General features: G+C 37.1%; 1 protein-coding gene across 1 annotated transcript in view; it reads left to right on the forward strand.

Moving 5' to 3' along the window:
• cdkal1 (CDK5 regulatory subunit associated protein 1-like 1) overlaps positions 1-25,537 on the forward strand; it is a 210,724-nt gene that overhangs the window by 26,092 nt on the left and 159,095 nt on the right. Inside the window, exon 4 of the mRNA XM_017409794.3 lies at positions 9,376-9,460. Coding sequence (XP_017265283.1) covers positions 9,376-9,460 — 85 coding nt within the window. The remainder of the gene's footprint in view (positions 1-9,375; positions 9,461-25,537) is intronic.

Raw genomic sequence — 25,537 nt, forward strand, 5'->3', positions numbered from 1 at the left:
GATATATATATATATATATATATATATATATATATATATATATATATATATATACCGTGATCTGTATGATGTTACACTTCAATCACTGTAATAGTAACAGAAAAAAACAGCTATAAATGTTCTGTAAAGTGTATTATTTTTGTTGTCTCCATAGATTAATTTTACTATCATTTTGCGTCATTCATGACAACAATTTAACACGTCCCGCCTTAAACATACTACAAGTTCAAGCATATATTCTGCACTGAACACCCCTAAAACATGTGAACTAGGTCCAAACAACACTGTAGCTTGTGATTCTTAATAAGATTAATACTTTTTGTATGAGATGTTTTAGTTGAGTAACTGTTAATTTAATCACTTTCCACTAAGTTTCTAGAAGAACACAGCTCACGACAGAGATGTCACTTGTTTGAGAGATATTAGTCTGGGGAGTGGGTCACTGGCCAACCCTGCCCTCCAGTCCACCTGTCCTTCCAGCCTGTCCGCCTGGCACTCAGCTGTCTGGTCAGCCTGTCAGGCATACACCCCCTTGTTGGCTCAGTCAAGTGTGTGTATTCACCCCAAAGCCACGCCTTGCCCTAGCATGCCTCCCCCAATAAACCAACACTTCACTGTATCCAAGGTCAGTGTGTCCTGTTTGTGTTTGTGTGTGTATATGTGTGTGTGTGTGTGTGAGAGAGAGAGTGATTTTAGGGAGCTGTGGAGCAGGAATGATGGCATGTTTAAGATGTGTGGGATAGATGGAGGGTAGAGGGCAGAAGTGTGTGTGTGTGTGTGTGTGTGTGTGTGTGTGTGTGTGTGTGTTTGTGTCTGCATGTGGGGGTAATTTGTGGTTTGTGTGGGATCGAGTGGAAAGTGGGTCATGGTGATGTTTGTGAAGCACCAGGAGCATCATATTGACCTCCAGGGCAACTGTCTGCCTCTCTTCTGTCTTACTTGTACACACACACACACACACACACACACACACACACACTCCCACTCAAATGTGTTTAGTCCTTATATATCATTTACCAGAGCTGAAGACCAGGGAATCAGAAATTTTACCGATCTGCTTCTGTGGTGTAGAAAATCTTTGTTGTTCTTATGTTTTATTCATTTCACTCAGGAAATGACTGAATGGACACATTGCCAGTGAAGCTGATAAATGTTAGAAATCTTATCCAATTTGACTTGTTCTTTTGTAGATACAAGATTAATGATTACCATTACAATGTGTAAAAAAGAAAAGCGAGCAGGGAGATGTCAGAGATGGTTTGAAAAGCTGTCATCTGTCTGACATGGGAGATATGACATTCTAGGCACTAGTGAGGTCATATGTGGATCATATCTATCACAGAGAGGGAGTTAAAGCGATCTATAATAAAACTTTATGGCGCTTGGGCAGAACAGAGTCTGGAGTTCTTTTCCTTACATAAATACACATAATCTGGCTGCAGTAAACTTTGAACTGCCTGAAATCTAAAGATGAATGCTTTCTAATGAGCAAGAACTGAAAATGTAAAGTGCTTTACTGGCAAGCAGAAAACAGATCTTTTTGCTGAACTGTTTGTAGGAACTTTATAATACTACTTGTAAGCGAGACTACTGTTTGAAATTTTAGATTACAGACATTTATATCAGTCAGTGCATGTTAAAGACATCAGAAACTCAGAAGACTAAGTTAACCTTGCAATCAGAGCAGCCTTATGACACTCTACAGGGACACGATCATTTACTTTGGACAGGATATTTTTTGCACTGTGATTACTATGATAAACCATGGAGTCCGGAACATGAGTGTACATTGAAGTTCAGCAGGATGTGATAATGTGTTCGTTCGTCAGACGTTTAGGTGGCTACTCATGAACGTTTTTAACCCCATATTTTTGTATACCTCTTACGCCTAAAGGATAAATTGTGCAAATGTAGGCAACAGCAAATGTCCCCGAAATAAATATCCTTGCAATCTTCTTTGTTGTGTTTTTGGCGCCACCTTTTGAGTAAAAGTTTGATCACAGTCTGCATGATCACAAGACTGAGCTGCAGGACCTTTTGGATCTTCATGGACAAGGAGAAATGGCAAAATTGAAGTCAAACTAGCCTGCAGTTTTACATTTGTAATGTTTATTTACTTATTTTCAAATAATTTTAAACTGTACTTATTTACGCTCTTCTTGTGTAACATCAAAAATGTACAAGTGTCAGTCTTGTAGAAAATGTAGAAATCCTAAATATATTTGTTTTACCAGGTCCATTTTTTTCTTTCTTTTTTTTTTAGATAAAGCGTGAACACTGGGAAAAAAAAAAAAAAATCTAAATTGGCTTCTGTGTTTCGCTCAGGGCACTGCGTCCCTGTGGATCTGAGGAAGAACCTCTAAAACTAAGGGAGGGAACATGCAGATGTAGCCTGGGTAAGCTCTTGCTAATAGAGAGCTTGTGAAGTTTGACCTTGATTTCTTGCTGCATCATACTAAGTTTCACCTACCACTCTTGTTTGGTGTAAAAACAAATCTGTTCAGGACAAGAAATCACAATAAAAAATGAATTTTTACATTCTCAAAACTTTCTCAGAAGATGACCAACACCGTTCTTTTGTGCTTGTGTCATACACGCTGTAAAATCTTGTCTTTAAAACTAGGATATTACTGGACAGCAGCACTTGGTGAGTAGTTTGAGACATAAAATTGCAAGAAAATGTACAAATTTTTGTCTGGAATCACACTTAATTGGTACATACAGCACTAATGCATATGTACGTAACTTCAAATAAATCTCAACATTCACGTCGCATTTCTGTGAATGACGTGCAAAAAAGGTTTGTTGCAATTACAGTCCCAAAGTGGCTTAATTATGTCTCACTTAGATTGTAGTTTATTTTCTTTTCTCGGTTCATTCAGTCACAGTTGAGTTTTGCAGGTTGCCCAACCTTCTCAAGGAGCGAAGACTCTTGGAAACTAAACTGAGAAAGATTTGAGACGGTTACCAGACGTCCGTGATGCCTCTGTGACGACTGTGACTATGCTTGGGGAGTTTTTAACATGTTCAAGAGTCCAGCAAATCACGGGGGCGAGGCCCTGCGACTCACACATGGAAACCGAGACCCCACAAGAATGCACCGAGACATTTTGGAAGCTCCCTCGTGAATTCCATTTGTCATTTGTCTCCAGTGGCTGCAGCCCAGTGAGATGCTGGAGGAATAGCAATCGCACTGTCATGCGGTCTGATGTCCCAACGAACAAAGAGCCAATCAGTGATGAAATCCCACTTTGAAAACGACCACAATGCATGTTTGTTTATATCTTGGTTTTAAACGCCGCACGTCATGTTACTGTAAGTCTGGTGTCATTGGTGCAATTCTCTAAAACGCATTTGAGTTTTGCAACTCATATTTCTTCTGTTAGACAGATGTTCCAGATAAAATGTGTTATTGAGTTATAAATTGAGGAAGTTTTCTTAAAAAAAAGGAAGCCCATGCAAGCTCAGGGTAAAAATACCACATCACCCAAAAACTCTTTATGTTGGAAACCAAGATTTTTTTAAAATACAGTTTTTTTGTTTTAGTTGTGTGCATGCATGCATGTTTACAGTATTTGATGTCACAGATCTGTGTTGATGATCAGGATGAACAATGCAGATTTCAGGAAAACCTGAGCTACCTTTTGGAAAACGAGTCACACTTTTTTTTTTAAATTTTGCTGTGATAAACAACTATTAACGGTAAACAAACCGGCTTAAATGTACAGTTTACAGTTTTGCTCTGGGATCGGGTACACCTGCGTGCACGTCTCGTGGCTTTCTGACCCGGCAGCTGAGCCTCATCTCTGGTTCTCTGCGGGATGCTGCGCACACCTGTGGGTAAATCAACATCCTCACGTGCAAAATTCAGCAGAGTGCATTATCGAGCAGTTTTTCTAAGACAAAATATTTATGCAATAACATAGAAACCTGAACACACAAATATGACATGTGCACATGTTTCTACATGATTTAAAACACAAAACAAATGTTTTATTACAGGTCAAAATGGGCTACTTTATAATCCTTGCTTTAAAAAAAAAGAAATACTCCTTTAATTGATCATTTTAAAGTCTGATTTGGAAACTGTGACCTGTCTCTGTGTATCTTACTGGTATTTTAATAGTATTTCTCCATTTCTCTTTGTCCAACTTCTTCATCTTGTCTTTTTTTTTCTTACTCAGTGTACATTTGCAACCACTCATCCTTTGCTCTGACTCCTTCTGCCTTTGTCCATCATTCCATCCATACTTATTTCATAGATGCACCTGCTCCCGTAACTCCTTTCCCTCATCTCCATGGGGAGTAGTGTGATTGAAATGTGTTATGTATGACCCCGTGCATATATCTACCCAAACACACACGCACACACACACTCAAACATACTGACCACAGGTGCTGCGTCTCCAATATGCCCGTGTCTCTTCTATAATTCACAGAGCCGGGCCCAGGAATAACCTCATGGATTAGATTTAGTCATCTGAATCTGCCAGTGAAGATGTTTTCAAAAGAACAGGACGCCATCCACATCTACACACACAGAATATTTCTATACAAATGCAAGGAAATGCCAGAAAAGTTGTCACACACACATTGACAGACAGAGCAGTTTTTATTTTAGGATCAACATTCTGACTTTAGAGGAATTTTCAATAATTCTTATTCATGAACACTAACCTAAAAAAAGTGTTCAATCTACCATGGTCAAATGGAATACCTCTTTTTTTTTCCTGAAGGATAAAATATATAAAAATAATCTGTTGGTTGCAGATAACCTCTGCTGCTGCTATGATTTTGTGCAAAGGCAACAAAAAAGTATTAACATAATTTGATTTTGTAGAAGAGGGTCATTACTGAGTTGGCGTTCTCAGTTTATGTAGTTTTTTTTTTCTCCTGAGATTCAAAAAGGCATCTGTGCACACTGTACTGGAGTATTGAGATATAAGTATGATAACCAGTCTGGCTGTTGGAAACCTCTTTCACAGGACACACACACACACACACCCAGCACGCAACGCACGTGTTTTTCTCTGGGGCCCATCTTCAGCAGAAAGGTCAACAGAGTTTGCACGTATTCGCATTGAATAAACTCTCTCACACTTGTCTGATGTCCACGGCATTCAAAGAGTATCCAAACTACCATTGTGCGATTGGCTGCATGACCACGCTCATGCAAATCTTATGCAAATAAGAGATTCCAAAACTTTTCCAACAGTCCAACATGTCTTCACGTGGTGGAAACTTTGTCCTTCGTCACTGAGCGTTGCCTCTGACTGTTTTCTGCTTTTCGTAATAATTAACAGCTCTGCAAAAATAAGGTCTTTCTTATCTACCAAGCAGTTCACCTCATAGGTTTAAAGTGCCACCAAATAAAAAAAAATAACTCATACTTCCTCTTTATATTTCTCTGTCAGTAAACACCAGTCATTGTTGTTATGGATTAGTTGGAAACATTGACTTTTGATAAACCATGTGACCAGTGATAGTTTGTCAAACCACTGCATTTTTTAAAAATAAAACTTCCCTTAAAATATTAGGTCAGCTTTTTTATATTCGGTGCAAACACTGAGCAGTTTAGTCATGACTAAATGGATCCTTGCGTCTTTTAAAGGTCTGATTTGATGCTTGTGAATGCCAGGATAATGCATTTTTATTTAAATTGGTGATAACAGGATCCTGTTAGGTTTCTGTTTAGATCACCGTTATTATTAACACACCAACATGCAGCATTTACTAACATCCTTCTGATTTAAGGGTTGTTTTATTAACCACATATAATTATAGAAAAGTAAAGAAAACTCTCTTTGCTCTTGCAAATAGGATATAAAATGTACTTCGATTACAGCAAGTTTAGGACCCACATTATAATCATAACCCGGTTTGTTACGCTACTCCTCTCAGGGCGTAGTCTCACTGGTCAGAATATAAATAATCAGTTTTGAGATTAAAAAAATAGACAACTTCAATGGAGAACTTTGGCTAACTTTCCCACAGCCACAAATGTCTGTAGCTGGTTATGTAGTGTTTCCCAACACTTCCTGTTCCTCCTTGAGAATAAATCTTTTTATGAAGAGGACAGACATGGAACTCCTTAGAGCAGGGGTGTCAAACCCAGTGACGCAAGGGGGCCAAAATTAAATATTTGGTCCTAGCCAAGGGCCAGTCACGATCAATATTTATAAAAAAATACGTAAATTAAGCTTAGTTTTATATGTATTATTTCAAATAATTCATACAGAAATATCAATGACCTTTTCCCAGTTACAGATTATACAGAATTTAGAGCAAACAGACTTTAATGAACACAGACAAATAGATCAAACTTCAAAAAGCCCATCATTAGCAGTCATTTCTTACGCCTCACTCAGCTTTTAAATGATTTTTTTTAACATTAAAACAGATTTTAAAAAAGCCATCAACCAAAACCTGATCATACAGAAATTAAAACTATATATTGTTGGCTTCTAAGTCACTGTCAAGAAAAAACTTCACTAATTAGGCTGTTTTTTTAAGCAAAATAAGAATCAGAGACTCGATCTGTCCCAGTCTGGAGGGCCGGACCTGATGAAATCTAAACTTATCTTGGGGGCCGGATGAAATGTTACAGAGGGCCGGATCTGGCCCGCGGGCCTTGAGTTTGACACGTGTGCCTTAGAGGCTCCAGCGTTTAAATTTGTCAAATTAATGTACTTGTTTTCATGTGAAGGAGCAGCACAGTTTTTATTAAAACATTGTGTAGACTAAGAAGTGCTGTGTAAAAAATTTAAGTAAATTTATCTTGTACTGTGAGGAGTGTTGAGTCAACAAGACCAGGAAAGGGCAACATATAATACATAAACAAATAAACGTACATAAACACATAAACAAAGCAATATGTGGACTATTTATATAAAAAAGGTAATGCCTGGTTTTGTTTCTCCCCAGTTGAATAATTTGAAAATGTTTCAGAGATGACAGTTGTAAAGTTCTACAACCCTAATCGACTTATTTCAGAATTTCCATGCAGTCACCAGATTAATTTATAATCAATGCTTATTTGCTCTCAGAGTGAAATACATGTGCAAAACGAACCTTTAATGCCAAACCTTTTAAGCAGCACAAGTATAATGAATTTGTACGTCACACATGAGGCATTTTCTCTGTACAGTTTGGATGCAGCCAAGTTTGTAGAAGGGACGGTTTTGCAGATGTTTTGTGCGCGCAGATGCAGGCGCTGACGCTCGCCGTGTGCATTTTAAACTGATCGGGAGCTTGTTATTGTCAGCTCTGAAAACTCCCTCGGGACAGAGAGGAGACAGCTGAGACCACTCCCCCCACAGCCCTGCATATGTGTGTGTGTGTGTGTGTGTTGTCAGGCAAATATAAAAGGGCACAATCAGCACCTTTTGCCAGCTGAACGTACTCGTATTCCCTCTCTCTTCCCAATTCTGGTTCTCATGCTTCCACAAATGGTATCTGTAGTTTTAGGACTTGTGCATGTATTTCCATTTATAGTTTTATCCCTGAGGAAATGATCACCACACCACGCCACACCCAAACAAACAAACCCAACCTTACATATGATTCATCTCATACCAGTGTGATTCACATTGTTTTATAAGATGTGCAGCTGGACTGTTTTATGAGACATCATTAGATCTTATTTACTCTCTGATTCAATCAGCTAATACACACCAAGCTTTGTATTGCTCTAAATTTACACTGCAAAGGTTAAGGCCGACTCCATGCCCTTTCTATCAAAATATCTCAAAATTTCATTGGACAGATTTGTTGTCACAATAACCTTATCAGACATATTTCAAACTCTCTTTGCCAACTGACATGAGAGGCATTAATGCCGCTCGTTAAAGCCCGAAAACATTTAGTGAAATTTATTGTTTCTTCACAAATAAAAAGGAGAGGGAATCAGCATCTCTCTTGATTTGTGCTCTTATAAATTTAATGAATTTGGTATTGTATAAACATAGCCTGCATATGGTCGAGTGTGTTTTTGTGTCGAGAGCGAGGGATGAAGAAGTAGTTTCCCTCAGGCGATGGGCTTTGTGACTGTTAATCTCTTCTTTATTCACATTCTTGGACTTGGTGTGTTCTTCACAGAAAAGCACAGTTGGTGTATATCAGATTAACCAATTCTGGGAATACAGTATATATATATATGTGTGTGTGTGTGTGTGTGTGTGTGTGTGCTTGACTGCAGCAGGGAAATGGATTCCAACTGAAATTTCTGGCCCAGTGTGGGGTAAAATAGCCGGCCTCTTGCTTCCCATTGCCACCCTGTGATAGCTTCTCAAGTTTAAGTGTTTTTGTGTGCAGCGGCTTTCCTGGCAGAGCCACATTAAACCTGCCGCCATTGTTTTCAGTACCAGCTTATTTTAACATCACACAGAGGAGCACACCGCTGTACGTATGCACGCTGATTAAACATATGTTTATTGTATCCCCAGTTTTTAGTACCTCGTAAAGGCCGGTTTTTAAAGAAACAGAGGAAAGTAGATTATGTAGAACGTAATCATACTTTAATGCAGACCTTGGTGATATGGTTTGCAAATAATATCTTAATACTTTGTGGTTTTATCATGATACACAATATATATCTTAATATTGTTTTTACCACAATACAGTTTTATATTTTTGCTCTCAATCACTTTGTAATTGTTAAATTAAACACTATGATGCATAAAATGTACCAGTGTTGTTCAAATACGCCTCTGTGTTGTTGTTTTTTTGCACATAAAAAGGTGAAATGTAAATCAAGTTAGTTATAGTCACCTGTATATTGTAAACCAAACTGTAAAGAAAGCTCAGTTCTGCAAAAATATGAATATAACAGGAAAATGGGAAAAGGGCACTTCTAGGTTAAACTTATTTTAACCTAATTATTCTTTTAACTTCAAACTATAAAAAACTATAAAATATAAAATAGTATTGTGTGCCAACAACAAAGTCCAGGTCCAGGTTGTGACTGTGAAACCACTGAACTCTTACAAAAAGAAATATGGCTATATTCCTTATACATTTTTAAAGGGCGAATGTGAAAAATAATATGACTTAAAGAAATATTGTTTGTGTAATCTCAGGGAAATGGTTTGCCTACATATTAACTTAAACTTAGAAGAATAAAACTTTCTTGGTTGTGTAACAAAACAGCTTTTTGTTGCATCTTTGTGTAGCAGAGAGAATTGAGTAACAGGTAAAGAAAATTATTCCTGCAGGAGGGATTATGTTTCCTCCTTACACATTTTAGACAGATAACTGTCATGAATCAGTTTATTACTTTTTCTGCTTTGTGAATGTTGTGTACTTTGTTGAATCCTGTTTCTGCTTGTTATTTGCTGGGTGTCTTAAAAAGTAACTAAAGTTTCTCTGACTCCACAGATGACCCAACAGAAGCAGACGTTTGGTTGCTCAACAGCTGCACAGTGAAAAACCCTGCAGAGGACCACTTCAGAAACTCAATCAAGTACTGAAACAACAAACCCAGCACACCTCATACACACACATATTGGTCATTGGACATTTCATCTACCTTGTTACAAATATATAAATAGGTTCTTTTGGTCATTGGAAGATGATGAATGTAATAATTAGAGCATTTTTTATGTTCTAGTGGAATAAAACAGTTTGACAAGTAGAATTACTAGATAAGGGGAACGAATTGCAGTTCTAGGTACTTTTCTTTTATCTTGGATGTTACCTGCAATTGAAGAAGTAACAATGTTGTCGCTCATCAGATAACTAAATAGATTTTTGGAATTTTGCAGCAGGATTTCAAATGAAAAACGCTAACACGAACACAAACCGGAATAACTGAACTTAAAAAAAAACTATACACATTCCCAGACACATGGAACAGTGTAACATAAGTCCTTAAAGTATCTTTGCATATTTCCAAATTCTGCTCCTTTTCTTGGCTAAAATAATAATAAAAGTGTGCTGTTTTTTAGGCATAAACGTTTGCGTTCATATGTTAGTGTTGGGACTTTTCTGGTTGTTGGCCTTGTCATATTCCACCTACTCGCCGTTCCACTGGTCGTATAGACACACACACACCCACACACAGAGGGAGAAGAAGAAACACACGCATATTTGCATAAACACTGCGAAATTAAGCTAAGAACTGTTTTGCATTTTGATTAATTTCCCGAGGAGCGCACACACCTGCCGGATATGTGCTTTTGAATGAGACCAAGCCACTTGGTGGTTTCGTGTATAAAATTTGGATTTTCTTCTGAATTTTTTGAGTCACTTTAGCTGAGAACCCTGGATCTTCACAGGCTGCGGGAAGAAATTAAATGTTAAAAACGAAGAGGAGAAATTAAGAGTAAACATTCAAAATGCTAATGTATTACGCAGTTTAAAAAAAAAAAAAAAATTTTTAACCTTTGCTTGTTGCATGATAACGGCATTGTCCTCATTCATTATCAGTGAGGACAGGCAGTCAAAACAGAATCAAAAGGACAAGCAGCACCACTTCTAGCAGAATACACACAATCAAAATGTTAACATTTCAGTTATTTTACTCCTTTAAATATTTTTCGTTTTGGATTGGGAAACCTAGCACTTATCATCTGCCACGTTTTGCATTTCCATTTTGTTTGAACTCATCAGAAGGAAGTACTTCATCCTAAGGCAAAATTAAAGTTTTAGGGGTGAACACGATTTCACATGGCCAACTTGATAAGTGCAATCTGCCTGTCTTTCTTCTGCAGCAGCATCCTGATGCTCACTTCTTCCTTTTACTCCTTCTGTCACCCCATTTCTAATGCAAAAATGTCAGTTGATGTCAATTGAAAAACACGAAATAATAACACACTTCAAGACTTTGAAAATGTCCCCTTTGTTGGTGCCAGACTTTTGGTTGACAGGAAATCACCCAGCTGTAATGCTAATGCAATTAATGCTCTATTCACTAAAAGAACACACACACACAAAGCCACAGACATACACTCACATATTAGGGAAATAGCTTTTTTTTTTTCCCCTGCCTTTCATTGCTTTCTACTTCCATCATGAAGATAAAAAATGAGGGGGTACAAGATTAGAGAGAATCCAAATGCCCACTTGTCATGATTTTTTCCCCCCATGTTTTAACTTTTCATTTGCCTCTCTCCGTGTGATCATTGAAGAGGAAAAAATTTAAAAAAGATAGGAGGAGGCAGACACACAGACTGCCTCGCGCTCAGTCACACGCTGGCCGTTAGCCTGATCCTCCTGGTACCACAAATACACACCAGTAATTCACACACATTTACACAGGCCTCTTCATCATGTCTGGAAGTGTTAAAATGTCTGAGTGTGTTTCAGTTTTTACAGAATTGTACAACATTCTTCAGCCATCTCTTTTTTTTATTTTATTTTGCAACGAGAACAGAAAGGAGGTGCAGCAATTCATTGAAACAGTGCAAACACAGTTATAAATGCAGCGTTTGAGTTTGTACGATTCTAACGAGCTTTCAAAGTCAATATTTGTTACGACCATCTTTAATATTTGACACAACGTGAACTCTTTCAGGTTAAGTTTCTTCAGAAATGTCTTGTGGATGGAGTTTCAAAGTCTGGCTGTACTTTGTAGTGTTTAATTGGTTTAGTTTGGACAAGAATCCCAACAACAATAAATTCAAACCATATTAACTAAAAGGAAAAAGCACATGTGAAGCCAACCTTGTACCCATCTGGTAATCACACATGCCAAACAGACGTGGCTCAGCTCTGTATGTGTGTGTGTTTACACTCATCAAGCTACTCTTGCAGTTTGTGTTAACCTCCAAACATCACATATATTTTCTAACCCAGCTCTGTAACAACCTCTGCTTGCTATTCAGCAGCGTATCAGCAGTGGATCAACTTTAACCCCCCCTAACATTCTGCCCCTTTACTTCTACACATGACATCAAACCACGATGAGGTCATACAGTCGTGTCAGGCCTGGCTTAAAGAGGCTCATGGTAAAGTCAGTACTGTGTTTTACAAATGGCTGCAGAGACTCACTTTCTTGTTGTCCTCCATACATGATTGAAACAAACCATTTCATATTTTAAGTTCCTCTTCAATAAAACTTGTCGCCACAGATTTGAAGTCCAGTTCTTGTGTTTAGGCACTTAATTCAGCCTTTTTCTTATTTTTCTACCTTTGGCTTTTTGACAGATGTAGGTGCAGTCTGATTCATTTCAGATAGGAACATGAGTGCTGGAATGTAGATGTTGTTATGAAAAAGAACCAAATGAAATGCTCTTTCAGAAAATTAATTCAAAGCCTTTTTTTTGCCTTTAAAAAAATCATAATTGTAAATGAATTGTTCCCAAAGTGAACTACAATTATTCATGAAAACATTCCTTATGGTTCAAACATTTAGGACATTCTATACATCCACCACACACCCACGCACCCACGCACGCACACACAGTTTTATTTCTGGTGACATTAATAACAATCAGTGTGATTGTAAATTAGTTGAGGGGTTTTGAAGTAGCAGCACAGAGGCTCTCGACAGTCTTCTATCATGGTCTGCAGAGACGTGTGAAAAGATGTTTTATTACCTCTGGAGGATAGGGGCTTTGGTTGGCATCCTTGCCAAGAGTGAGGGGATAAGGAGTTGAATTTGTGCATCTGTGTCTGAGTTGTCAGGTGGATGGATGCCCAGGCAGCTTGTGCGAGGCTGTTGTTTGTGTGTGTGGTGTGAAATGTTTCCCTCTGAGAAAACCCTATAACATATGCATGAGGTTTCTTTTGAGTTGGCACTCCGTGTGTGTATGTGTAGGTGTAGACATGTTTGCATATTGTGCATATGTAATTGCAGTTTTCTGTTGTTGTGAACACCTAGATCTAACCAAGCAAATCTATTAAGGTGGAATCTGTAGTTGGGTTAGCCTTGTATTTGTTTTGTTCAAAAACATAAGTCTTGTGTTGTCTGTGAATATTTTGTTGTCTTCTTTTTGACCAGAAGCTTTTCTATGTTGTTTTGATCATGCAGCATTAAGTTGACTCTTCTTTTTAAGTCTTGTGTCTACGCTTTAGTTTTCTTCTTTTTTTTTCTTTACAACAGAAATTCATTCAAAAGCCCAAAGCGTAGTGCAGCTTTTGAATGCTAAAAAGTCAATTAGAAAAAAAATACTTAAATATTCATGTGTGTGCGTTTCAAATGCCTAAATCTGTAGTGTAATTCAGTGTCAGAAACCTCAAATCAATAAATGCTGAATGTATTAAAAACAGTTGCTCAACAGCATGCAATTAAGCTGCTCTTTATTTGTGTGTTTATGTGCGCGAGTATGTGTTGGATTTCTCTGCTTGGCTGTTTCCACTAATTTGTATGATCAAGGGAATGTAAGCTAAATGAATGAGATCCCAGCTCTAAGTTTGCTTCGTCTGTTTCCAAAATACACCAATTCCCACATTGTATTTACATTCATTTCAATACGATTTTAATATTCATGAACCAACCATAAGAAAGAAAAATCATTAATGTTAATTGAAAAGGGACTCAGAGATCGCAGAATGAACTCTTAGAAGAAGTCTTGTGTTTATGTTGTGTGTTTGTAACAGCTGTGAAGGTTGGATAGTGAATATAGATGAAGCCCTTGAGCTATAGGACAGTCTACCTGAGTGTTGTCTTGATGTGAGGTTCCTCACACTGCCACTTATATGATACAACACAGCTCTTTTGCAGACAGCATCAGATTGTCCTCCAAGATTTCCTATATTTCTCTGCATTTATTTTACTCGATCTTGACAAGCCTTCCAGGGCCGGCTGCCGAGAAGCACTTGACCTTGGAGACTTGCACATGTCATTTGGGAAGCTCTAGTCGGGATTTAATCTGAGTTTTCTTTAACAGTGGCTATCTCTTTGCCACTCTCCCATAAAGCTCAGACTGGTGAAAAACCCGGGCAACAGTAGTTGTAGCTCGGTCTCTCCCACATCACCTGCTGAAGCTTGGAACTCCTTCAGAGAGCTCCCAGGTGTCTTGGTGGCCTCTCAGTGTTCTCCTTCTTCAGGCTCACTCAGTTTGTGAGGAGGACCTGCTCTTGGTAGATTTACACATGTCCCATACTCCTTCCATTTCCTGATGATGGATTCACCAGAACTCCTTGGAAATCCTTTTGTATCCACCCCCTGACTTGTACTTTTCAATAATTTCTTCGAGTTGAATTAAACAGTCACTTTGAAGAGGTGAATATTTATGCAATCACCTATTTTACATTACATGTTTTAATGTAATTAGCCTTACTTTGTAGAAATTTGATTTCATTTAGACATCAAAGAAGGTTATTTGAAAATATTTTTGCCAAAAAAGCCAATTTATATTGACCGTTTCTGATTTATAATAGAAATTAAAGGGTAAAACACTTTTTATAGGTTCTGAATGTGTCTGAGTGTATGGTATGAATAAATATTATGAAATCATTATTAAAGGTGGTGTGTATGAATTTTACTTTATGGTTTAATGGTTTTCTCTTGCTTCTTCTTTTAAAGAACATTATACACTTAAAGTATTCTTGGTGAATTGTTTAGTCTCACTGATTTCAGACCACGTGTTTTGCAGAAGAAAGAATCATTCTTTAATAAATATAGTAATCAAACTGAATATTTATGCTAAACAAAATGTATTAGTCTACTACCCTGACTTTCAACCCTTTAAGCATTCTGCCAACCTTTAGCTTTATTTTTCTGTCAGAGGATAATGATGAAGCCTGACCTATTCTGTTGGTCAACTGGGTAGTGATCCCAAAAAAAAACTAAATGTCACTCACTCATATTAAGATATATCTATAAGTATCATTCAAAATTCTGCCATTGCTCTATGGTCAACTGAAGTGGTGGTGTTGTTTTAAAGTTAGGCACCTATAATGTTGAGAGGTGCTTTACAATCCTCACATCATGTTGTTTGTAATGAACTGAGACATAGAAGTGAGCAATACTAAGGCCACAAATGTTTCCTGTTTCATCAGGACATGACAATGAGGTATAAACAATCTGAAATCTGCAGTGACCTTTTGAGTTGTTTACTAAGGGCAGTTGTTTTATGTCTATATATCAGTGCAGCAGACAGCGGCCATGGATTTGTATTTGGCTGGACTCACACACACACACACACACACACACACACACACACACACACACACACACACAGTCTTTGATGCCTGGGGCTGGTTTTGGTACAACCAGGGGATTGGCATTTAATCTGTTAGTTCTACAGGGCATTAGCCTACATTTTTTGCGTACGCAGACACAAAAATAGTCATGGAGAAAGAGAAACAGACTGACAAATCCAGAGGAGAAAAGCCATGGACAAAAATGGGTGTTATGGTTGACGTTGCTGAGTTTGTTGGCCTGTCTGAACCCAGGATGTGAATAACTCCAAGGCTGGAGCTGGCCTATTCCTGTTGTAATTTATTTTTGTAAGCGTGACTTTTCTGGTTAAAAGAAAAGAGGATGTTATTATTTTGAAGCCATTGTTTTGCATTGTCATCAAACCAAACAAAATCACAATTAGTTTTCTCAAGATACATCTACCTAAGCACAAAACTTTACCCATATAATTTACGTAAAACAAAGGCGGGCAACTTTTTATTTTCCTTTTTAAGAGGACCATTTTGACAACACACTGAACCAAAACACGGCCACATCTATCATAAATAAAATCCTATCATCTTTGACAAAAACACAGTCAGAGAAAGGCTTGTGCTGTTTAAGTTGTATCACAGCTCATAACTAACCTTTTGTTGCTAAATTATACATGGCTTACCACTTTGTAAAACATGATTCTGCTTGGCAGATATCTTGGAAAACACTTACAGGGCTTTTCCTTTCACTGTAATTGATGACAAGTTTGTAAGATGGTTAGTGTGCATGGTCAAAACAATGTGTTACTCTTTTGACGTATCAAACATAGTGCCTGTGAGCTGACAATATTTTAGATGTCAGCTTTTAGATGGAAAAAAATTAAACATTTAGAGTCTCCCCCTCCCCTATTTGGCCTTAATATGCTGTACTGTAACCATAATGCCAGGGGTCTTCTAATAACTGGTCACCATTGAAGCAAACTACTTTATACATAGACATTTCAAGTAACATTGCAGTAGCCAAGTCAGTGAGTTTTATGATTTTTATTTTTTAAGGAGACAACAGCAGTTTTGCATTGTGTTGAAAGTGCTCCTCAGAATAAGTTGAGCTAAATAAGAGATGCAAAAATATGCAGAACATGAACATGTCTAGTAATTAATTGAATCCCTAGCTGAATAGTTGAGTTCGGGTCCTTTGAAGTTAAGGATTAGGAAGTACTTTAAAACAGTGTACACAGGTACTTTTATGGGGCTGGTTCAGAAAAAAGGTAAAAGTCATTTCTGCTTGTAGTTGGGCCTGTTTTTTACAGAGTCAACTGCTTTTAACTTGGCCTTCTAGAGGTGGACATGCATGTACAAACAGGATATTTGTTGCCTTTACACGCCATCAGTGGAGATCTTTAGACAGCAAGCAGATCTTTGGAAAAGCACAAGACCTATGGTGATCATTTCAGACAGTTCTCCAGGCCCTATCTGTTTGTATGTACACACATACTGTGTGCATTTGGGTAAAATGTTGTATATTTTGTGTGTAAATCCTTCTCTCAAACAACTTGTCACATTTGCTCTCCAAAGTGATCTTGCAAGGCCGGCTCTGCTCAGTGTGGGGCTCTGGTATCCTGGCCTGAGTGTGTGGTGTATATGGCCACAGTGCAGACAGGCTCTCAGTGTGGTACTGAAGGCCTTGGGCTACAGCCGCTCTCACCGTCCAACCAGATCTCATTAAACAGAGCTTTGTGCTCTGGCTTCTGCCTGGACTTAGTGTCTTTGTGTTCTCAGTGTGCCTCTACGTGACACAAATTAGTTTGTCATTTTATGTGGCTTTTTGCTACTAATCTGTTTAACTTAGAGCTTTCATATTACTTGTTCTCATTTATGCATTAGATATTAAGTAATCTGCAGATTAAAAGATTATAAATAGTTGGGTTATCTTCTGTCCTAACATTTAGGATTATCATCTATATGACTTAGAAGCTCCACTAACCCTGTGACTGTGCATACAAACTGATGGAAACACTGCAAACCAGTTGTTTATTTATTTAATTACCATTTGTAAAATTTAGCAAAAAGCTTAAATCTGCAGAGAATCGAGAAAATATTCATATTTGTTTGCCTGTTTTTTTAATTTAACTGTAAAAACTTTTTTTTTTTGTTTTGCACCAGTGACCATTTAAATAAATGGCTCCATAATCACAACCTGTCACCGTTGCCGTCCTTAAAAGGTCTTTGTGAACAGCAATCACAAACTCCTGCCTTTCATCTGTTTGGATGGCTGAGTTGTTAAGACACCCCACTGAGCTCTTGCTTTTTCACTCATCGACAATTGTGGATTTAAGCCAAGTTAATATTAAAAATAAAAGAAGCCCTTGTACCCAAACTGCATTTCTTTGCTCAATCACATCTATTTTTTTTGGATTTTTGTGATGAGATATAGCTAGTTTGATTGTGAGCCTTAAGGAACGTTTTATATGGACGCACTCTGCAATCCTGTTTGCCATTTGAGTTTCTTTTGGAATGTGAAAGTTACAAAAACAAATGTGATTTGCAAAAGATTTGTTTGAAGGAAGGGGTGCTACATCTCTCTGAAGGTGGTTTGATAGAAGGTGGTGAATCTTAGACCTTAAAAATATGTTATATCTTATTACTGGGTGACATCAGGGAAGGTCACGTCACGTTTCAACACTATATAAAAAGTAAGGGCTCCAGATTTTGTCATATACATTATCTACTGTTTACTTTGTGTATAACAAGGCTTATCCTGAGTCTAGTGTTTGTATTCTAAAATGGAGCTGCTTTCACTCTGACAGTGAAAATGCCACGCTAACATTGGAAATAAATGCGGCTAATTTTTAGACAAGCCTTCCAAAAATGTTTCATTTCTGTCAGCTTTCTAATAATTTGGTTGGCAATTAGAGCAGATTTCGGCGACTTACCTCATCATTGTGATGCAATTATCTTTGTTTTGCTGTGGAAAATGACTGAAATCACAACAATGCAACAGATTAACAAAAAGCTAAATACCTCCTGTCAGCCGGTAAACAGCATTCTTAATCAGAATTAATGTATTACACATTACTCTCTACTTAAGCAAATAAAAATGACTTCAGTTATTTACATGTTGTTAAAAGGACTTTGTTATTGTGTGTTACGCTGCACTTTAGCTGAATATGAGTTGGTATGCAATTAAGGCTAACAGCATATTGTTAAACCTCACTTTCGCCCACATACTGACACAAACCCTTATCCTGATAGAGAAGACAGGATATTTCTGCACTGGCACTTTAATAAAATATTACAAAGATGACAGCAATATTGGGAAAAACTAACCAAAATAGCACTTAACAGAAAAAATGCTAAGGGAAAGCAATTCCTAATATACTGAAAACAACAGTAGAATTAGAAAGTATTGACCTAAAATATAACTTTATCTGCTTAGTGTCTGTAATGTTATTGCTGAACTTTACAAAGAATAAGGGCTTACATTGCTGCAATGCAGACTAATATTGCAGCAAAGTCATACACTGTGAAGCACAGATTACTCATATTGTATGTGTGTTACAATATGTAACATGAATATAAAATGGAATTATAGAGAAAAAGATGAATAGTAAAGAAGAAAGCAAGATTGAGAGGCGTTGTCAGCTGCCATCTGCAATGAGAAAATGAATTACGTTGAAATGGGAGGTCCCAGCAGGTGGCTGACAGGATGTTGTTATTTTTATTTGACCTGCATATTGTGTTTTTTTTTTTTCCTGGGAGAGAGCTAACAATATTGAGTGATGGTGGTTGCAAGGCTCATTATGTTGTTTGATAAATTTGAGGTGACCCTTGGAAAAGGTCATGTTGGGGAGGTCAGAGGTCCCCCTGAAGATTCTGGATGTTATGCTCTTTGCAGCAGGTGATGAATCACCTGGCTGTATCTGTGGGACCAAAGACGTTCTGTATACTTGTTTGTTAGTCTGGAGAATCATTGATTGAAAGAGCCAGTGAACAGTATATATGTCATCACTGGTGCTCACCCTGGTATTTGTTCCTGTTTGGTTATACTTGCTCTTGCTGGTTTTACCAGTATGATAATGTATTTTAGCATTTTGGAGGCATCATCAGCAGTCAGTAATTTACCTGCAGTAGATGCCAATCTGTACAATCTCAGTTTGGAAAATTAGGGAAAAATTCTCATGGAGATGTCGAGCTAATGATTTACAGTAAAAACCAGATGTGTACAAATAGTTTTTTTTTGCAATGTGTTTCATGTACTAATGTATATTATTACTTGACACTGGGACATAGTGTGGAACGAGACAAGTGCCCTCTGTAGGCTGGCTTCAATACAAGTTTAAATCCATGGAAACAAATTAGACTAAATAATAATAATAATCTTAAAAATAAAAATACCTCCGGTAATTTTGAACTTTAACGTTAACTTTTATTTATTTACAGGGTTCTTACATTGCTGCTGTAGTTTCAATTAAAATGTTTTTTTCTAATACATATAGTTGTAATTCATTTTTTAATACCTAAAAACATCATAATTGAGTGTGTGGGAGAAGGCAGGGCTTAAATCCAACATGGCAGCACCCAGAAACTGGGATATTTTGTCTTCAATTTTGAACAACAGGAGGAGGCAGAGATGCTTTGTCCATCTTTTTTTTTGTGAGTGGTTTCATATGAAATAACGTGTTAATCGTGTTCTTTCAGAGTAACTGAGGCAAAGGTTATTATCACTGACGTTGTCTCTGGATTTAGATATTTTTGGACCTAATTGTGTGACATATGGATAGATATCCCCACACGCTCAACTGGGTTTAAAACACGTCTGGTAATATTTACACCTTATGTGTGGGTGTACCTGGAGCTTGAAGCAATTTTGTGCATAACAGATGAACTTGATGCCTTGGTATTACTGTTCTTAAATCTTGTAGCAATAAGTTGCATTTAATTAAATTTGCAGCTAAAGAAATAACGTGCTAAAGATGAAGACAAATGGCCGTTGAGTAGGGTAAGGAGGAAATGGGAAAAGAGATTAAAGAGATTGATGAAATGTAAGGGCACCTTATGAAAGTGGAGCTTTTCTGCTCACAATTAAATAGAATATGGCTCACTCCAGTCAGTTCTGTTCTAGTTTAATTGAGTTTAGTTATTCAAAGTAAGTAACATATTTACTCTTTAGGAATGCTGTTGTGAAAGAGGTATTGAAAAAGCCAGGCAGCAAAGAGAGACATCTGTTAGGTGTTTATGTGTTGGACTCTTGGTCTTTTTTTCTGCTGGTAATCTTTTCTCAGCAGGTGATGACTGGCTTTCACAAGGTCACACCATTACCTCGGTCTGCCTGTCTGCCTGTCCTTCTCAACCTGCTTACGATTCCTCCACTTTGCAGCCCCGTCACACGTCCTTAACACAGATCACTCCAGTGAGTTTTCCCGTTTTTCACCTCATTTTTTTCCCCCAAGTTTTTGCTGCTTCTCACTTTAGTAGATATCATTTACATCCAGATTACCTAAATCTGATGTTAAAATAATTTAATACAAAACCATATATTGAATATTGAAAGTGAATTAAAAAAAGGACAATGATTAATGCCTGTGCTACTAAATTAGCAATTTGTTTGATTAAAAATGGGAGCAGCATGAAACTAGGAGAAAAATATTTTGTTTAAAAAAAGAACAAAAAAAACACGATTGTAACAACTTATCTGGAAATAAAAATGGATCCCAGATAGGCTGTCTTTCAGGAGTAAATATGCAAAGAATTTATACCACTTTTTGAAATCATGTTCGATTTTTGCCATCACCAGGCTGCCCATTTTTTTGCAGTTTTTGTTTCAATTACAGGTTTAAATGGTTTTCTTTTTATTTCAAATCGTCACAGCCTCCTAACACCTTTTTAAACAGTTAGCTGTATGCTGATACTCACATTGATGTGTTAAACAAATTTATCAGGCACATAAAATTGCCACGCTTGTGAAACCTTTGTTAAACCTTATTTATTTGTTTACTTAATTATTCATAGAACTGAATATTATTACTGCTACTGTTGTTTTCACACACTGTCCTTGAATTATCGGGACGTATCTTAGGCATACATTAATATCTTTAAAATAAAATAAACACTGCCGCTTTATTAAAAGACAAGGCTGTCATGACGCTATGTGGTTCGCTCGTGCGGTTTCAAAGCAGCGATTTAAAGGCTTTATTCAAAATTCACTATAATGAGGACAGTGAATTCATCAGCGCCTCATTAGGGTTTGCACTGAGCGAGAGAAAGAAGTGGAAGAAAAGAGCAAGCGAAACAGGAACAAGAGGAAGTCGAGCTTAGTTATAGGCTGAATGAAACTTGACTCGGATCTGAAATTTTGCATAATAATGGAGTGTTATTTGAAGAACTACTGGAATGTTGTGATCTTACATTTCATTGATCACAGGGCTCTGACAGGTTATACATTTTTATCAGTATTCTGGGAATCAAAGCACATTTTGTCATTGACAAAAACAAACGTTTGCAGGTAATAGTATTTAGATGTGCTTATGTTCGTAAAAGAGCAATGAAATTCCATTTCAAAGACAAAAAGTAAAAACTTGACCTTAAAATTAACTAAGATAATAATTTAAAAATACCTATATTGATATATTTAATAGTTATTTCATTAGATAGAGGCCCTGTTGGTTTGATTTTGTTACCAAAAGCAGGGAAATGTCATTTTGTGTGTCCCCTAACAGACTGATTAAAAACACACACCTGCTGCTCCACCCCACTATCACTGCCTCTGTCCTTATTGGGATCAAGCTGCCCTTTTATTACTAAACTTGTTTTCCCCCCTTTTTTCAGCTCTGTTTTTTAGATTGGGATATTTCTCTTTAGCGTTTGAGCTTATTTGGCACCATAATCTTTGTAAAAATGGGGATCACACAATTGGACAACTTTATATGCACCTCTAACGAAGATGCTCGAGTTACAGAAGTGCCAAATGTGTGATCGTGTGTGTAAGAGCTGCTATTTCTTGTACCTTTTAGTTATACTGAGACATTTTCTCACACCAAAAACCAAAACCTGTGATGCTAAAACACGATCAGTCTGGATCTGAGTATCCTTTGAGCAGTATTAGGGACTAAACAAATTTGGGCATTAAAATTAGGTCAATTTATATTCAGTTTGTTTATACCCACTTGAATTGACCTACACAAACTGTGAAAAACTTTATCGATGGTTCTGCAAGGTTTATTTTTACTGTAAGAGTGAAAAGGATCGCTGTAGGTTAGAGTTTCTTGTCTCTTCTTGAGAAGCACCTGTAAGCGTTTGGCACTCTCCCCGTGGTCTTGTTTTGAGTTGGAGATTGCAAAAGCTGACATTTGCTAGTGCTAGCTAAACAAGCACTGACCTGGAAAGTGCTGAACCACTTACTTCTATACCATACTATGCTCACTGCATGATAAGAAAGATGACATTCTTGCCCCATACAAGAGAATCTTTTTGTTCTCGGAGCACCTTTGAGGTGAAAAGTGACAGCAGAAAATTAGTTGAGAAACGTTTGAGTACCACACAACAATGAAGATACAAACACCCCTTTTTTTAAGTCAACTGATATCACATCGAGATAGTCACTAAGTATAGACATTTGCTTGAGATAAATTAAGTGATCCAAGATGACAGTAAGATCTTTGACCTTTGAAAATCTGATGCCTAAACCCTGAAGGGAAGCGATGCACTCAGTGGAAGAGAAAAGATAAGAATATATTTCTTTCAGCTTTGAGAAAGATGAAAAGGTGAATAAGAAATTGAGAAACCTAAAACAATGTTTGAGGATTATAGAGTCAACAGTTTTCATTATGCTGCCGTGTTATCTGTAGGACATAAATGTATGCGTAGGTGTATATGTGTCTAGAATATGTTGTCATCGAAGCATCCGGCAGCTCTTTTAGAAGGGGCTGTTTCCAATTTTACTCAGCCGTGAGATGGATGTGGGCAAACTACCAAAAAAGCAATTTTGCCAAACAATATTTGGAGTGACACAAGCCCAGTGCTTACAGCTTCGCCATAGGTACATGTGCAAAAGTGTGATGGAGTTTTAGAAATGAACACAGGAAGATGCCTTCCATCGTAAAACTGGTGGGCCGGTGCCAAAATATACCTGGGGCGGTCTTTAAACTCTAAGGTGCAGTAAGCTAACAGACAGATAGTTTGACACGGAGGGAAGGAAAATTGCTAATGGGCATTTGGTCACAAGTGAAGTATCTGCTACTGTATTTCAAATGCTGCTGAAATCCTTACACAGTTTAGCAGTGATGTGCAGTATCATGCATGTCACGGTGTGTGTTTGTGTCTCATAAGATATCCGATTATCTTGTCAACTGCTGGAAATTTTTAGTTCAAACTTAAACAGCTCATGCCTTTAATATTAAAAAAGCTATGTTTAAATACTTTTTAAAAAGCATTTAAGAATTTGCAAATGAGTGTCCTATGATACATATCGGTAAAATGTACAATACATAATTTCTTCAGGTGCAAACTGTGTCATCTGAAATTTATTTTGTACACATAGTGTAATCTCTATCTAAATGACTTGTGGTAAATAGATGATAAAAGAAAGAAAGAAAGACACAAAATTATATGAAAATGATTTATTGATTCCCTACCAAGCCAGACATATTTTAAAATGATCATCTTATGCAAAAAAAAAACATTTTGTTCCTTAAAATATTCACCATCCTTTAATTTGTCATATACAGTAGATTGCAAAGAAAATCATGCCTCAAACCTTCTTCTTAATTAGTGTCAAAATGGATAACTGTTCAGATTGCTTCATTTGATTTTTAAGTAATGCTATTTGGAATAAATAAGACACCATGATTAAATCAGTAGGTCTTTTAAACAAATTGGTGATCAACCATTAAGGCACTTCAGACTGTGCAATGAAAAAGACATCAGGCAGAGAAATGAACTGGCTTAATAGATCCTTCCATTCTGTAGCTCTGAGATGAGACTGCTGCAGTCACGAAAATGTTGCTTTCACTGTCTGTGTACGTTTTGAACTTGTACATATGCTCAGTTAAAAAAGGTGCTCAATATAGATGTTGGAGTTGGAAACTTTAAACTAACAAGCAAATTTAATAGTTCTAGTCATTTCAGTTTGTTGGCAATTAGGCATTTTTCATCAATTTTAATTGCTTATTTTTATTTATTTTTATTTGGTCTTTTTAACATGAAAGAAAATTAATTGCATCTTTGGTAGCAAACCAGAGTAACTCATGTAACATTGAAAAAGCAGTCTTTTGGATGAGTAGATAGATAAATAGATACATATGTACAAACATAGATAGATAGATAGATAGATAGTGTATGAAGCTGAACTCCATGTTATTGCAGTGCAGTTCCAAAGACAGCATTGTTTCCAACAAAGCTTTGTATCCAACTTATATTTTCCAGTTCAAATTGATCTTTGTATAAGTAATCCCAAATTAACCAATAAAATCCCATAAGTGATATTTTGATATGTTCCTGTGTGCTAGTTTATCCCCATTAGTTGTGTGACTTAGGAGGCTTTTAATATTTGAGCAAAATTGCAATTGTAGCTACTAAATTGAAGTTAAGTGGAATTGGTAATAAAACAAAAATTAGTTTATAAATCTCTGATGTAATTGCCTTTGGAAACTCGTTGGCAGTAACACTGATAAAATGTAAATGCAAATGTTCTCCGAAATGCAGGCTATCATTTTAATGTGTACACTTAAGTGATTGAGTTTGCGGTTGTACGACATAAACTCAGTGACAATATATCCTCACAGTCCTCATGCAATCGTAAAATGTCATCTTAAAGTCATAAGCCACTTGGTCTTTGATGAGTTTTGACAAAATTATCCATCCTTTGGGTTTATCTTTGTCTGTTTTGGAACTGGAACCGTGTAATTATTGTGCCTGTTTTGTTTTTGTTTTCTGTTTGCTGTTGGTGTGCTAACGTTCGTGAATGAGTCCAGGTCACTGAGCATGTGCCATTGCACTTTTCCAAACCGTCCCTTGTAATAATTTATGACCTTGACACCACTCGTGATTGTTTATGCTTGGACTAATTCTGCGATACTGCATCCAGCTATAAATTGCTTTTCACTTGTGCCATCATGGCTAAGATTTGCCTGATCTTCTGGTTAAAAAATAATTACACAGAAACAGACAAACATGCACAGCACAAACTGTGCATAATCACACATACTGTATTTATAGAGGGAGTTCAACACTTATATGCTGGAATGATATTGATTTCCCATGTGTAGTAGATTTTTATGCAATATCACCTGAATCTGAAATACTAAAAAAATGCCATCCGAGGTGCTTCAACCTAAAGCAACTGAACTTTTCTTTGATGTTTCTTGATAACATTTTACATCTCAGCTGAAAAGCTTCTTCAGGCTAGTAAGACGTAATCAGGACAATCTCACCTAAAGGGTCGTAGGAGCTACATGAGTCATGTGAGTTGCCCCTTCATCATTGC

Source organism: Kryptolebias marmoratus, linkage group LG16 (genome assembly GCF_001649575.2).
Source record: "Kryptolebias marmoratus isolate JLee-2015 linkage group LG16, ASM164957v2, whole genome shotgun sequence".
Lineage (NCBI taxonomy): Eukaryota > Metazoa > Chordata > Actinopteri > Cyprinodontiformes > Rivulidae > Kryptolebias > Kryptolebias marmoratus.